The sequence below is a fragment of the Myotis yumanensis genome, unplaced genomic scaffold (assembly GCF_028538775.1).
Source record: "Myotis yumanensis isolate MYYU_CA2020_CCGP unplaced genomic scaffold, mMyoYum1.0.hap1 SCAF_5, whole genome shotgun sequence".
In the NCBI taxonomy this organism is placed as follows: domain Eukaryota; kingdom Metazoa; phylum Chordata; class Mammalia; order Chiroptera; family Vespertilionidae; genus Myotis; species Myotis yumanensis.
In genome coordinates, this window is record NW_027223756.1 from 106,218,293 (window position 1) to 106,235,029 (window position 16,737).

The 16,737-nt window shown below is 56.5% G+C and overlaps 1 protein-coding gene across 1 annotated transcript in view; it reads right to left on the reverse strand.

Moving 5' to 3' along the window:
• PDE5A (phosphodiesterase 5A) overlaps nucleotides 1–16,430 on the reverse strand; it is a 153,356-nt gene extending 136,926 nt beyond the window's left edge. Inside the window, exon 1 of the mRNA XM_070416905.1 lies at nucleotides 16,233–16,430. Within this exon, the coding sequence (XP_070273006.1) occupies nucleotides 16,233–16,345 (113 nt within the window). The 5' untranslated portion in view covers nucleotides 16,346–16,430. The remainder of the gene's footprint in view (nucleotides 1–16,232) is intronic.
• Between the last annotated feature and the right edge of the window lie 307 nt (nucleotides 16,431–16,737).

The window sequence follows — 16,737 nt, forward strand, 5'->3', positions numbered from 1 at the left end:
TGGAGATCGAACCCACAGGCTAGGTATGTGCCCTGACTGGGAACTGAACCAGCAACCTCTCGGCACAACCCACTGAGCACCATGGCCAGGGCCAGGGCCCTACTTTCTAAATTATGAAGCTCAAGCCGTGGCCGGCGTGGCTCAGTGGATAGAGCGTTGGCCTGTGGACCAAAGGGTCCTGCCTGGCTTCGATTCCGGCCAAAGGCACATACCTTGGCTGCAGGCTCCTCTCCGCCCCGGCCCTGGCCAGGGCTCAGGAGGCAACGAATCGATGTGTTTCTCTTACATCGATGTTTCTCTCTGTCTTTCCCTCCTTCTCCCACTCTCCTTAAAAGTCAATGGGAGCCCTAACTTGTTTGGCTCAGTGGATAAAGCGTCGGCCTGCAGACTGAAAGGTCCCGGGTTCGATTCCGGTCAAGGGCATGTACCTTGGTTGCGGTCACATCCCCAGTGGGAGGTGTGCAGGAGGCAGCTGATTGATGTTTCTCTCCCATCTATGTTTCTAACTCTCTATCTCTCTCCCTTCTTCTCTGTAAAAAAAAAAAAATCAATAAAATATATATTTTTTTAAAAAGTCAATGGGAAAACCTCCCTAGGTGAGGATTTAATAAGTAAGTAAATAAATAATGACGCTGAAGTAAACGGCTGAACCAAACACACCCTGCCATTCAGCAGCAACACCAGGACTCGAACCCGGGGCTCGTGGCCCACGAGCTCATCGCTGTTCCCGCACATCAACGCTTGTCATGCAAAAGGCACCCCGTGACACCCCCCTGCCTCCGAGGGGGTCAGAGTCCAGTGCAGGCGCACAAGGCCCAGGAATGAGATCACCTCCAGCCACTCACGCGCTGACTTCACTCCTTCGCGCCAGACGGCGAAAGGGACTCACCGCGGAGGGAAAAGCCATCCTGAGGCCTCAGAAAGCGGACTCCTCAGGAGGTGTCCTCACAGCACCGAGTGCCACGGCTCTCTCTGAAAACAGGTCACGTTCTACACCTAAAGCAGCGCACGGCAAAGAACACATAACAGATGTGTTGCAGAGGAGACACGTGCTCAGCGTTGCTGGGTTTAGCAAATAAAAGCACAGGCTTCCCAGCTGACACGGAGCGTCAGACAAACAATGAATGATTTTTAGCGTCAGTCGCCCTGACATGCAAGCGTGGCCGGTGCACTGAGCTGCAGCCGCCACATGGTGCGTCCCTGTCCTGTTTTCAGCTGACACTGCTGGTGCACAGACGGCGGAGAGGAGGCAGGTGCTGTGCAGCGAGTTAGTGGGCTCCAGGCTAGCGAGTCACCAATCCCAACATCTTCATCGCAAGAGCAGGAAGGACTCCTGGGCCAGCCACACTGGGAGCCCTGTACCAGCCACACTGCTACCCCGTGGACCAGCCACACTGGGACCCCTGGACCAGCCACACTGTGACACTGGACCAGCCACACTGCTACCCCGTGGACCAGCCACACTGTGACCCCCTGTACCAGCCACACTGTGACCCCCTGTACCAGCCACACTGCTACCCCGTGGACCAGCCACACTGGGACCCCTGGACCAGCCACACCACGACCCCCTATACCAGCCACACTGTGACCCCCTGTACCAGCTACACTGTGACCCCCTGTACCAGCCACACTGGGACCCCTGGACCAGCCACACCACGACCCCCTGTACCAGCCACACTGTGACACTGTACCAGCCACACTGCAACCCCGTGGACCAGCCACACTGTGACACTGTACCAGCCACATTGCAACCCCCTGTACCAGCCACACTGTGACCCCCTGTACCAGCCACACTGTGACCCCCTGTACCAGCCACACTGCTACCCCTGTACCAGCCACACCACGACCCCCTGTACCAGCCACACCACGACCCCCTGTACCAGCCACACTGTGACACTGTACCAGCCACACTGCAACCCCGTGGACCAGCCACACTGTGACACTGTACCAGCCACATTGCAACCCCCTGTACCAGCCACACTGTGACCCCCTGTACCAGCCACACTGTGACCCTGTACCAGCCACACTGTGACCCCCTGTACCAGCCACACTGTGACCCCCTGTACCAGCCACACTGGGAACCTTGTACCAGCCACAGTGCGACCCCGTGTAGCAGCCACCCTGCAACCCCGTGTAGGGTAACTGGGCCGTAGAAAGCTCTTGGATTAACCATTTCTGGCATCAAATTCCTCCCTAATCTGAGCCTTTTCCTCTCACTCTGAAAGCCATAGCGTCTCACGTGCTTAACAGAGAAAAAGCAGGTTGCAGCCTCCGTGGGGGCAGGAGACAGACTCATGCTGATGGCTAAGCACTCGGGCTGCACAGCCCTGGGCGGGGTGTGCGTCACACGCGCCCTGAATTCTCATCTAACCTGGGCGTCGCTGCTCCCGGGACCACTTCCCTCCTCCAGCTTCAACCTCGTCCTGCAAGGACAGACGGCCACGGCCACCTGCCCCGTGAAGGCGGGGGCTGGCGTCTCCACGGGGCAGAATGGGACCCCCACACTGTGCTGGAGAGTCAGCGGGGCCACAGCGCCCAGGTGGCCCTCCTGGAGTTGCCAGCTGCCGCTCAGTGTGGAAGGGCAGCTGCAGGAGCAGGATCCGGGGTCAGCAGCCGGCTCAGGCCCTTCCTGCCCCGCATGGTCCTCATTTCTAAGGAGAGAAAGCCCTCCTCACTCCGCACTCCTCACCAGGTGGTGATGACTCAGCAGAGAATCTGAGGGAGCCCTCCTACCCCAACCTCTTCGCCCTGAGAGGGCTGCCTCCTGTGCCTGGTGCACATGCAGGGTGCAGGGCAGGAGAGGAGAAGGCTGCTCAGTCCTCATAGAGCCCTGCCAGGACAGTGTGGGAAAGGCTGGGGGAGGCTGAGGGGAGGCTGGGGGGAGGCTGAGGGGAGGCTGGGGGAAGCTGGGGGGAGGCTGGGGGAGGCTGGGGGGAGGCTGAGGGAAGGCTGAGGGGAGGCTGAGGGAGGCTGAGGGGAGGATGGGGGAAGCTGAGGGGAGGCTGAGGGAGGCTGGGGGGAGACTGGGAGAGGCTGAGGGGAGGCTGGGGAGGCTGGGGGAGGCTGGGGGGAGGCGGGGGAGGCCGGGGGGAGGCTGGGGAGGCTGGGGGAGGCTGGGGGAGGCTGGGGAGAGGTGGGGGGAGGCTGGGGGGATGCCAGGGGGCTGGGGAGGCTGGAGGGAGGCTGGGGGAGGCTGGGTGGAGGCTGGGGGGAAGCCGTACTCCTGCTGGAACAAGACCAGGTCGGCGCAGCGGCGGGAAAGGCTGAACCTGGCATCCCCAGCGCCCGACACCGGAGTCTTCGGCGATGCACAGAGGGGTGAATAAATGCATTTGTAAGTGACAGGAAAGAGCAAAGGAGTTCTGGGGCCAGGCAGCTAGGAAGGTTAGGTGTCCTTTTCCTTTGACAGTGGTTGTAACAGCTTATTCATGGCAATCACACACAGGAAGTGCTCTGCGTGTCGTTCTACAATCCTGGGGCTCGCATCGCTAAGTAGACGGAAAGTGGGCCCATCTGAAAATGGCAGCTCTAATGACCATGCTAACGGGGCCACAATAGTGACGCCTGTGGTGGGTGTTACACAGGCTGGCGTTTTGTACGTTGGGTGCACGTCATCTGCTTTCTAGAAATGTCTATAAATTGATCAGTGCTACTCATTGAAACAATGAAAGGTCCCTCTAAGGCAGTGGTTCTCAACCTGTGGGTCACGACCCCTTTGGGGGTCGAACGACCCTTTCACAGGGGTCCCCTAAGACCATTGGAAAACACATCTATAATTACATATTGTTTTTGTGATTAATCACTGTGCTTTCATTATGTTCAATTTGTAACAATGAAGTTGAGGGTCACCACAACATGAGGAACTGTGTTAAAGGGTCGCGGTGTTAGGAAGGTTGAGAACCGCTGCTCTGAGGCATAAACGCTCTCCAGAATGAAAACGTCCTCCCTTCCCCAGTTTCTCATTCGCACTGAAGACTTTGTAAATGTATCGCAGGAAACAAAGTTACGAGGCATAGTCTGTGTTCTAGAAATTTCCCACTGAGCCAGACGAGCCCCAGCCCCACCCACACACCCACTATCTAGGAGCAATAAACAGGACGTGCAAAACCCACTGACGGGACAGGGAAGCCTCCTCTCCCACAGCCTTTCACATAGGACTAGCCAAAGGGACACACGTGTGCACATGCACACGCATGCGCACATGAACACACACATGCGCACATGAACACACACACAGACAAATGCACATGCACACACACACATACACACAGGACACAGATGCACGCACACACACGCACATGCAGACATATGCATATGCAAACATGCATTTGCACACGTGTGCACATGCACACACAACACACACGTGCATGCACACATATGTCCAGAGACACAGCATACGTTGTCTTGCAGCCAGAGCTGAACTGCTCACTCATCCGACAAAATGACTCGTGAATAGGCAGGAGTGCCTTAAAACACATATCCAATATTCCAGATGGTTGGAAAGGGGAAAGCTTGACAGCCTTCGCCCCGTTTTATAGGAGATTTCTTGGCACCCAGAAGAGTAAGGAGAAAAGTTTACAAGGCCAAGGAAAAATGCGAATAAGCATCACTTCTGAGTTAAAAATATTAGACGAAACCTATTTGAAAAGCAACTAAAGTGTTCTGTACTCTTGCCTAAGCCAACGTATCGAAGGATAAAAAAATTCTTTGAAAATATACTCTCCTTAGGGTCTTTGGTTCTAAAACTAAAAATAGAACGGCCACGGCCTAGCACTTGAGGATCCAGACACCCTATTTAGAAATGTCGTCTGGAGTGCCACTCGTTCACTCTATCAGTGGTCGGCAAACCGCAGCTCGAGAGCCGCATGTGGCTCTTCGGCCCCTTGAGTGTGGCTCTTCCACAAAATACCGACTTCTGCGCATGGGCCACGACGTTTCAATCGCACTGTACGTGCACGCCCTCACGTGGTATTTTGTGGAAGAGCCACACTCAAGGGGCCGAAGAGCCACATGTGGCTCGCGAGCTGCAGTTTGCCGACCACTGCTCTAACTTACACATGGAAACGGACAAAGAGGGAGAGAGAGAGAGAGAGAGAGAGAGAGAGAAACATGTGAGAGAGGAACACCAATCGGTTGCCTTCCATATGTGCCCGACCGGGAATCAAACCGCAGTCCCTCGGTGCACGGGATGATGCCGACCAGCTGAGCCACCCTGGTCAGCCCAGAGCTACTGCTTTCGAAGGTGACACCTTAGGGGCGTTACTTACTCTCCCTATAAAGTGGAGACAATGGCGCTGCCCCTCACAGGTCTCTAAAGAACTAAAGGAAATGAGGCATTTAAAAGGACAACCTGGAGGCCAGTCCCCAGTATTTCATGCACAATAGTTATTGTTTCTAAGGTAATTGACTATTAAGTGGGGTGTATTTTCAAAAGCGCTTTTCTTTGGTAAATATAACAAGAGATTATTCAATAGGCTGCTACAGGAAAACGAGGCGTTAGCAGAGCTGCTTCTTAAGCTCCTGATTTAAATGCACTAATTTCTCTACAGAAACATATTAAAACCAAAAAGTTGTTTGAACATAAGCATTTTCTCAAAGAAGTGGAATACACAGACTCCTCAGACCAGTAACTACACTTACATCTAACAATTTTCTGAATAACACAGAAATATTAAGAGCCTAACATTTAGCTGAGAAAAAATAAATGCAAGAAGGTAACTTTTTTTCCCCCATCACTACCTCGAAATTACTTTTTTTTTTCAAAAATAAGTTACAGATTTGGGGGACAATTTCCCCCCAAATATCAAAGATATAATAAAACTGACAACAAATGTGAGAAAACATACAACCAATGACTGATGATGAGAACCACAGCAACATTTCATGATGATCATGACCCTAACTCTAACTGGAGGGGGCGCTGATGCTCAGCCCCAGGGGGTCGGGATGGCGGTGGGCAGGTTAGCTCCTCCCTGAGGGGTTACCTGGGGCCATGCTGCAGGCAGGCCGACCCCTGGGCCTCCAGGTCAGCCGCGTGGCAAGTCCCTGGAGCAGGAGCCTCTGCAGAGATTAGCGAGTGAGAAGCCTCAGACCCTGAAGGATCGGAACACACAGGGCACCTCCGACGTCACTCCTTCCCTCTCTCCCGGACTTTTGTCACTAGCCTTGTGAACTCACCACGAAGGACCCGATTGCAAAGAGTGTGCAAGACCTCCTGCCGGAGGAGGGGCGCCTGGTAACGTAGATGGGGACCTGCTAAAATGGTCTGCAGCGAAAACACCCACATTGCTCCCCTGAAACATAACGTTAGACGTTTCCCCTGCTCTTGGGTGCTGTTTCAGACAGTCTGGGTCGCGTTATTTGCATAACCTGAGGAGGGCCGCCCAGTCCTGCTGAGAAAGTACGCACAGGAGGACGGGTTCCCTCCGAGAAGCTGGAGCTCTGCTCTCCTGGGAGAGCCAAGGAGAAGCTGAAGCTCCTGTATGACTCTCTCTGCCCCGACCCCTCCCTCCCTCTTGTTTTAACGCTGAGGTGTCTGAACCCCGGCCGGTCACAAAGCTCGTTAACCGCCAAGCTGGGAACTAAACCAGGCTCTGGCCTCCACTCCAACCCCCTCCAGCGCCTCAGAAACGCCACCGAGTTCTGTTCACCGTGAATGAAATGCACCTGAGAGATGAGAGAGAGACGCAGCCCCTCAAATCGCTGTTCTGCTCTTCTCGTTTGGGGAGGACCGTGGACGTTCGTGGTCCTACCTACGGCACCGACGACTCTCAAGGCTAAAGAGTGGACACCTGGAAACTGCTACTGGAGAGAAGGACTGTGCGCTGCTGCTCACAGATTCTTAAGAAGCCTAGGAAACGGGATGCTAGTGCTTCCGTCTCAGAGGGAGCAAATGCAGTTCCGAAGGTCGCACTCTGCGAGAGACGGGGTCTGGGAGGCAGCTGTCTAACCTATCCCGGGCCCTTAACCGCCATCAATAGAAACAAATGTTAAGGGGTTTAGCACAGTAGCTCCCAGCTGAGCGGAGGTGCCAGCCCTTGGGGGGCATTTGGAAATGTGGGTCACAACGATGGGGGTGCTCCCAGCAGCCAGTGTTAAACCTCCCGCATGCGCTCAACAGCCTCTCCCAGCCGGGACATCAGCACCACGGCAGGGCGTGGCCTCCCAGAAGCCTTGGTTTCGATGAAGGAAATGTTACATACGATAGCAGGTGTCACAGGAAACAGGGGCGGTTCGGGGCGCCTCCAGGGACACCCCCAAATTCTCACTTCACGTCCCAGTGAGGCAGCCCCTTGGGGCTGGGGGAAGGAAGTGAAGGCTCTGCCTAAAGTTAGGTGGTGGCCCCAGGCTCTCCTGCTGGGAGAGCATCCGAGATGCAAGCTGGAACCCACTGCAAACAAGATGCAGAAAGCTTCAGCTGCTCTCCCCGGCGCCTGGGAAACTCCCTTAAAGGAAACCCACTGACATCGGCGGGGAACACCGCCCGAGAGCCATGCTGTCCCGTGTCCTAGATGCGCTGTGCAGCCGGACACGGAGCCTGGACTGCCCGGCCACCTCAGCCCGAGGGCCCAGGAGCCCTGGGCGGCCGAGCAAGTATGTCATGGACGTCTGTCCCTTTGCCATGGAAATACTTTCCTTCTGTGTGTGCACGCCACGCCGATGGCAGGTAAAACGAAAGACAGGTGGAAACAGGTGGAAGGAGTGTACTTCGCATCCTGTGATGCCCACCTGGACCCAGGCCCTGCCCACAGTCCAGCACCAGGTTCTCTCTGGTGGCATCAGTCATGCTGCGGCCCGGCCCGAGGGACAGAGAGCGGAAGAAGTGGACGTGGCATGCAAACACGCTTCCACACCAAGAGCACCCGGAGAGCCACGAGCTGTGCTTGGGACTTGGTCTCATGATTGTTTAGAGACCCCGGGAGCGGGGGTCGGCACAGGGCAGCAGCTGTGGAGGTGGCCGACCGGGCCCTCTGTCCCCAGCCGGGGCCACATTCCCTCTGCAGGTGTTTGGTGGATGCTGTCAATTGACATTTGGTTGGAGGTCTTTCATCTATATATATAAAAGCCTAAGCGACCGAACGACCAAACAGCGGAACAACTGGTCGACCAGTCGCTATGATGCGCACTGACCACCAGGGCAAAGATGCTCAGTGCAAGGAGATTCCCCCTGGTGGTCAGTGTGCTCCCACAGCCAACCTCCCACGGCCGGCCAACCTCCGGCGGTCTCTCCCCCCGGCTGGCCCTGATTGGCCCTGATCGCCGGCCAGACCAAGGGACCCCACCCGTGCATGAATTCGTGCACTGGGCCTCTAGTTTTATTCATAGTTAACTTATCCACTTATTTTGGTATTACAGTTGCACACATGTTGTAACTGTGATGAACTCACACGAATCTTAAAAATTCCACGTTGAGATAATGTTAAAACTAAAGGGAGTCAGCACTGGGCACGGCCGTAGCCCAGGACTTGGGGGTGCCCTCGTCGTGTCCTTTGGGAACCCCCTGCCCCCAAGAACATGGTCACACTGTGGACTCTCTGCCTCGACAAAGCAGTCAGACAACACTGTTCCCGACGCAGTGCCGGGTCCAGAGCAGGCACGTGACCCCATGAGGCCAGAGCAGTTTTGAGGACGGGGATGGCCAAGAAAGCACTGCTCTAGCGTCAGAGGCGAAGGTCCTCGTACACTTGCCCAGAAGAAACGTTCCAGCACACGAAGGGAGCGTGCAGGGCAGCAAAGCCACACAGCACAGGGCCCACCGAGGGATGGACAGATGGACGGACGGAAGGACAGACAGATTAAATAGACATATACAGGAAGTGAAAGAATTTTGACGATTATTTGATCTGCTGAATTTCACAGCCAAACCCAATTCCCAGGAACTTCAACTATAGGCGTCAGTTCTGTATGAGTTTGAGTTGGGTTTCTGTCACTTATGACCAAAGCTTCCTAACTACTAGAATGTCTCTTTAACAGAGGTACATTACAGACTTGGGATCACATGATTTCCGTTACCTCTAAAAGTCAACAAACTCTGTGTGTGTGTGTGTGTGTTTCCATTATTTCATCAACTCAAAAGATCAGGGTCTTTTCTCTTCTTATAATATCAGCACCACTAGTCAATGGAGAAGAAATGAGGATTCTTATTGTTTACTAGTGGCCCGGTGCACGGGGGGGCAGGGGAGGGTGTGTCCCTCAGCCCGGCCTGCACCCTCTCCAATCTTGGAACTGGCAGTCGGACATCCCTCTCGCAATCTGGGACTGCTGGCTCCTAACCACTCACCTGCCTGCCTGCTTGATTGCCCCTAACCACTCTGCCTGCTGGCCTGCTTGCCCACAACTGCCCCCCGCCCTGCTGGCCTGCTCGCCCCCACCTGGCCCCCTGCTGGCCTGATCGTCCCCAACTGCCCGCCCCCCACCAGCCTGCTCACCCCCAACTGCCCCCCCACTGGCCTGCTCGCCCCCAACTGGCCCCCCTGCTGGCCTGATCACCCCCAACTGCCTTCTCCTCCTGACCTGATGGCCCCTAACTGCCTCTTCCTCGGCCCCACCACCATGGCTTTGTCCGGAAGGACATCTGGAAGGTCTCCGGGTCTAATGAGAAAATTACCCTTTTATTAGTATAGATACTTATCATTAAGGACAGGATATCAAATGGGACTCTTCGATTGCTCAAGTTTGGGTGAACTAAAATCATTCAGAGAAAATGAGCTGCAGAGAAGCTAGCCTGACCTCACAATTCACACTCCAGGGGAACGTCTCCGCAAACACAGAGGCCAACAGTGGCACACAGGACTTCAAAAGGCATGGCCGCCTCGAACTAAGTACCAGAGGATCACACGTGTGGAAGAGCTTTTCAGAGGACTTAGCACAATGATTCCTATGAACTTAACACGCAGGTGGCTTCCCTGCTTTAACCATTTGTTTGGCAATCCGCATACATTCCCACCATTTAGAGAACACGAATGAGGCACTTACATCATCAGTACATGCATGTAATTCAACATGAAATGTTGATACGGTTACGGAGCTAAATCGCAAACGGTGACTCACGTGGAAAGACTTCCTTCAGCTTTTATTCCGAGGAATGCAGCCCACAGGCACTTTTCAGCGAGAAGCTGACACTGTGACAGGTATTTCCGAGGCCCCATCGATCAGCTGGACCACAGGGCAACCGACCTACATCTGTGCAGCTAAACCGAGTGCATAGGGAGCCCCGCAGAGGCAGTAGCTAGTCTGCATCCTAAATGCAGGAACTGGTCATTTCTCCACCCTCCACCCTCAGTCAAGCCGGTGACTTGCTGAGCTGTCCTGCAGTCCTTACTCAGGGCATTTATCCGCGGGAGAGGCCTTCGGCCCACAATCAGCTCCGAGAACAAAGAACGCATCGGGCGCGACACAACGGTGTGGGTTTCATGAATTATTAGGTTGAAAAATGTTTGGGGGATAAACTAAAAAAAAAAAAATACCAAGCAGGTCCGTTCAGCCTTTTGAACGACAAGGAAATCTTTCCCGGGTCTTATTCTTAAAACACACTAGGACGCTGAACCAAAGTTCTAAGGTCATTGTGTTTCCCAATCTGGAGGAGGGTCTGGGAGGAAGGTCTCTGTCCTTTACCTCCACACCTCGGAAGGCCTCTCAAACGCTTTGAAAAGAAATGGTATCCGAGGCCAGAGTGAACTCATCTATGTGGGTGGAATTATTTATGAAACCGATGCACCCCCCACTGCACTGAGGAGGCACCGGGGAATTATTTAAAGGGGAAATTGTTACACACCGTAATCGGAGTGCGAAAAACTGCTCATCTCGGGAGCTGAAGACACGGTCTTGTGAAGACATTGGCGATTTCTATACATTTCAGACCACAAACTGAAAGAAAAGCTACATAATGGCACTGCCAACCTCCTTACGTCTGTGTGGTACGAAGCAAAGAGTGTGATTTCAAAGTGTCCGCCTCGGGCTGTCGCTATGTCATTCCGGCACAATTTTCGGAAGCTGGTCTTAGGCTGCAGGCTCTACATCAGTGGTTCCCAATCTTTTTTTGGCCGCGCCCCCCCAAGCATCTCTAACATCCTGATGTCCCCTGTGACATAGAATTCTTATTATTCAAAAAGTGAGCTCCCATTCACGTGGAGGAAGCCTACAAGGCCATGAACTCGGTCTAAACAAGCTTCCAAAGGACATGGCAGCCATGAAAGAGACAAATAAAAGAACAAAAGGACAGTCAAAGTACCGAGGAAGAAATCACTAAGAAGTTGTTAAAAAATAATAATAATATAAAGTGATATGAAAAAGTAGCAAATAAAGTTTCAAAACATATAACAGACAACTGAAATGCATAAATATGTCACAGTGTATATTTATATACTACAGATGAGGCCCTTAGAACCATAAGACATGCAAAAAATTCAGTTAATAACCGGAATTGCCCCCCTTAAAATCAAATTGCCCCCCGTGGGGCGTGTGCCCAAGTAGAACATGGATCTGAAAGGGAAACCCTGGGATAGAAGGGCAATGAGAGGCGTCATTTCAGGGGCTCGGGGGGCTCTTAGTCAATCACACGAGTGCTCTCAGGTCACTAAAACCGCTTCGAGCAGGCGCTGTGCACCCCGGTTACAGACAACACAAGCACGAGAGGCCGTTCCTGCGCCAGGATCACCATCAAAAACATGCGGGTGAGGCAAAGGAAGGCTTCCAGCTGTGAGCGCACCAAGCGGAGTTTATTCTTGCATCATTATTAATTATTGTGTTATTTTCCACATGAACAACTGTAACCCACTTCTGTGGCACTCCGATTTATTAATAATGCCAGTCAGACTGAGGCCAGGCCCGCAGAGCTTCCTTATCTCCAACACCAGTGACTGCATAACAAAATACGCTGAACACATCATTTGTCTGAAAATTGTGAGGTTTACATTCCTATATAATTACAGAAACAGTCATTAAAATTTTTTAAAATATGTTTTCATTGATTTCAGAGAGGACTGGGGAGGGAGAGAGAGATAGAAGCATCAATGATGAGAGAGAATCACTGATTGGCTGCCTCCTACACGCCCCCTATTGGGGATCCAGCCTGTAAACCAGGCCTGTGCCCTGACCGGGAATCGAACCATGACCTCCTGGTTCACAGGCGGATGCTCAACCACTGAGTCACAGTGGCCAGGCCAGAAACAGTAATTTTTAAGAGTGGATAGTGATATTTATATTCCATCCACCATCTCTCTCTTTTTTAAAAAAATATATTTTATTGATTTTTTACAGAGAGGAGGGGAGAGGGATAGAGTGTTAGAAACATCAATGAGAGAGAAACATCGATCAGCTGCCTCCTGCACACCCCCTACTGGGGATGTGCCCACAACCAAGGTAACATGCCCTTGACCAGAATCGAACCTGGGACCTTTCAGTCCGCAGGCTCTATCCACTGAGCCAAACCGGTTAGGGCCACCATCTCTTTTAATATGAATACCATGCAAAGAAAAATGTTACAGAGTTTAGAGGTGAAAAATAATCATAAAAGAGAAAGTAAAAAGAAAGACAAGAACAAGCCCAAATACGGGAGCTGGAGCAGCCACACCCCAGCCAGCCCTGCAGTCAACGGGGAGTCGGTCACAGCACACCACACGGGAGGGGGACTTCTGTTTCTGGACTTTGATCCCAGGGGCCATATAAGCTCGTCCCCCATAATACCCCCCTCCCGTAATACCCTGCTCCCCGGCAGACGCCGGCTACTCTCAAGCTTGTGCCCAGCACAAAACAAAGCAGTAACAAGCCCATGCGGTGGCCCCTCTGATACCAAAAGACCGGAGTGTGGCCCAGGGTCACAGAGCGGGTTAGTGGCTCGTGACAGGAACCGTCACTCTAACAGGCTGCCAGGAATCGCAGCCGCTGGGACAGTGGCATGTGCACCGGGAAGGGGTCATTGGAGAGGCAGGGGCACGGGAGCCCTTCATGGCCGGTCTCTAGGCAACAGCAGGGTGGTCTCCCGCAGCGAGGGCGGGAGCTCCAATGAACTTTCACGCCAGCAGGTTATGTGACGACTTGTTCAACGGACACGCAAACTCACACACACGGGTAGTAATTACTAAGGAGCATCTGTTTCCATGCCCCCAGCTATGGCTTTTAAGGAGCTGCTTCACTCTGCACGTGGAGTAAACAGTATGGCAGCACAGCGGCTCTGAAGGCCGACCCTGGTCCACAGGTGATTAAAGGAGAACTGAGGGAGGCCAGGACCTCCCCCTGTCCAGTGCCTGCCACCGGGTGCGACCACGGAGCCTGGGGGAGGACAGAAAGGCGTGCGTGGCTGTCAGGAGCACTCGCACCGACCGCAGACGCGGTGCCGTCCGCGAGCAACTACAGGCTAAGGCAGCGGTTCTCAACCTGTGGGTCGCGACCCCTTTGGCGTTCGAACGACCCTTTCACAGGGGTCGCCTAAGACCATCCTGCATATCAGATATTTACATGACGATTCATCACAGTAGCAACATGACAGTGATGAAGTAGCAACGAAAATAATTTGATGGTCGGGTCACAACAGGAGGAACTGTATTTAAAGGGCCAGAAGGTTGAGAACCACTGGACTCTACGGGAATCCAAGTGCGTTTTAAACCTACAGTGGACGGCCCCCCCCCCAAGTCGCCGACAGTGTTCACGTACAGTTACAACGGTAACAAACGGGTGCGCAGCAAGGACATGTGAGCTTCCAGTTAAAGAGCAAGATCTTGGCTGTGACGTGAGAATGTCCGCAGTACGTTCTTACCACGACCCGGCGAGTCACACTGGGGTTGGGCGTCTGGCCGTGCTATAAGCAGCTCAGATCCCACCTCTCCTTGTCGCTTTAGGTCTCTTATTTTAAGTCGGTGCCCCCGGATACAGCCCAAGCTGGACGAGTGTTTTAGGAAGCACCGCCGGCTACACACTGGCCGTTCCCAGCACTTTGCAACTCCTAAAACCGAGGCCTGGCAAACCCCACTATCGCATACTTTCGTTTTCCAATTTGAACTCAACATACACTCCTCTCTGAAGAGTACACACACATTCCCCCCCTCTCTCTCTCTCTCTCTCTCTCTCTCTCTCTCTCTCTCTCGTCACAGAAAGTGTGCAAGCGCCTGTCCTACAGAAACCGGACTGGAGGAAAGCACAGTCTCAGATAACCTACATTCTACACTGCGAGCATCCTTTTGAGAACTGGGATTTTCATCCCGTGCTAATTGGGAGAAAACCTAACGTGTAAAGGGACGTAACAACATTTTCAACTTACTGCCCACTGAAGGACCATTTAGAGTTCTGGCCGGCTCTGAAAGTCCCCTGTCGGTTGGTGCGAGTAGTTAAAAACCAACCCAAGCAACCCCGCTTTTGTCTTTAAAGGTGGGGGGGGGGGGGCGACAAAGAGGCATTTAGGCTGATTTGCAAAACAATTAGCTTTTTTCCTTCCAACTGTTGTTAAGCGGCCTAAAGAACACACCCCGCACTTAACACATCAGCCCTCCCCCCCGCCTGCGCCCCATCCGGTGGCCGCCGCTCAGTGACGGCAGGGGGTGAAGTGTGCGGGGTGGGGGGGGACCGGACGGGACGGATGGGCTGGGAGTAGCTGGGACCTCTGAAACTGTCCCCGCAGCAATGGACACCTCCGGACCTCGCCGGCCCCCGCGCTCACCCCAAACTCCCAGAGGGCGCCTTTGGGAAGAAACCGCTCTCTGCGCAGGGTGTACGCGGGGCGCTTCCGGCGTGGGTTTCCCAGGGAGAAGGCGAGAGCTGGAGGGAGGCGCACTTCAGGGGCCACAGCAATTCACCCGGGAGAGGAGCTCTGTCCCGAGCCGCCCCCTGTCAGAAACCCCAAGCGGTCAAGGCGACCCCCAACATAGGACGTTTCTTGGGAGAAATGGGGTTCAAAGAGCCCCGTCCGAGATGGCAAAGGAACACCCCGCAGAGTCAGGGGGCCCCGATGTCGCCAGGTCCACGGTCATGAAGCATCGCCTGCACCCGACCCGCCACCCAGCCCCGCGCCGCGCCCCGGGAGTGGGAGTGGGAGTGGGAGGGGTGCTGGGGAGGTACCTCGTTCTGTCTCCAAAGGGCAACATAGCAGACGTGGGGGGCGAGGTGCGCACCGCGCGGCCCGGCGGGCCCCGGACTCCAGCAGCGCGGGGGGCGACGCCGCGCCCAGGTGAGGCGGCGCCCGGAGCCCGCGCCCCTAGCGCCCCCGCCGCCCGCTCGCCCCGCGCCAAGCCGCCCCCTGGCGGGGAGCGCCCGGCACAGCGGCGGCCTCGCGCGGGCGGGTGGGAGCCCCGCGGGTGGGAGCCCAGCGCGGAGCCGGGACCGGCGCCCCCACCATCACCCCCGGCCCCGCGGCCGGCGCCGGCTCGGGCCCCTCCCGGATGCTCGCCCGAAGGCAGCCCCAGCGCGCAGGAACCCGGCAGGCGCCCCGGCTGCGCCCCGAGTCCGCGGGCTTCGGGGATCCGCCCGCCAGGCACGCTGCTCCCTCCCCGTCACCCGGCTCCAGCCTCGGGTCCTCCCAACTCTCCGCGAGCCTTTCCCACGCGCGCCCAGGGCCCGCGGCGCGGCACCTCCCAGGGGACAGAGCGTCCCCGCCCCGCGCAGCCCTCGCCTTGGCTCCCGACCAGGCAGGGTGGCCCCGGGGTCACCGCCCGCCCCGGGGCCGCTCCACGCCGCGCCGCCTCCCCCGGAGCCCGGTCCACGGGTGCGGGGCGAGCGAAAGGGGGCGCGCGGGGCGGCCGGGGCCGGAGGGGACGCGGCGCGGCACTCACTCGGGGAGGCTCCTGCGCGCTGGCCGAGCTGCCCGCCGCCTCGCCCCCTCGCGGCTCCCCGCCCCGCCGGCCCGGCGCGGAGACGGGGGAGGAGCGCGGCCGCGGGACGGGCTGGGACGGAGCTTCCGGGGCTCCGGGAAGGGGCTCGGGCTGCGGGAGGCGGACGGGGCTGCGGGAGGCCGGGGCGCGGCGCACGGAACCGCTCCCGGGAAGCGGGCTGCGGGGGCCGGGCCGCCGGGACGTGTTTGCGTTTGAACTTTGCCAGCAAGTTGGACCGAGTCCACGCTCGGGTGTTTCGCCCGCGCTCGCCTTCAAGTCGAGGTCTCGGCACCAAACAAGACCGGGACCTCCTGCAGAACCGAGGCCCGGGTCCGAGGCTGCTCACGGCTGCGGGAAGGGGACGGAGCCGGGGGTTGGGGGTGGGGGGTCAGCCGGTCGGCTCCGCGCCCCGCCGGGTCCGCCGGGCCCTCTTACCTGGTGGCTTTCCTGACAAAGTACGAGAAGGCGAAGTCCCGGTGATCGTCCAGCCACGCTTCCACCGCGTCGTGGTGCCGCGGCCGCGCGCAGCCGGGGCTCGCCCGCTCCATGCCCGCGCCGCCGCCCCTGCGCTCCCGGGACCGGCTCCTCCCGCGCCGGGGTCTCTCCCCGGAGCCGCGGCCTGGGCCTGGAGACCCTCCCCCACGCCTCGCTGCGGTCCGGCGGCTCCAGCGAGCTGCACGGGCGCCCGGCCAGCCTGCGGCCCCGCCCCGCCTCTCCGAGCCCGACTCCAGGTGCGGCGGGCGGGGCCGGGGCTGCAGCCGCGCCTCCGGGGGTCCGGCCCAGACCGGCTCCAGCGGCCTCCGGACTCCCCGATTCCCCGGCAGCCGCGGCGGCGGCGAGCAGGCGCTCCGGAAGCCCGTGGCCACGGCCTGGAGCCGCGCGCGTCCACTGGGGTGCGCTGCGCGCCGCGCGGGCTCGGGTCGCCGGGAGGTGACGGGTG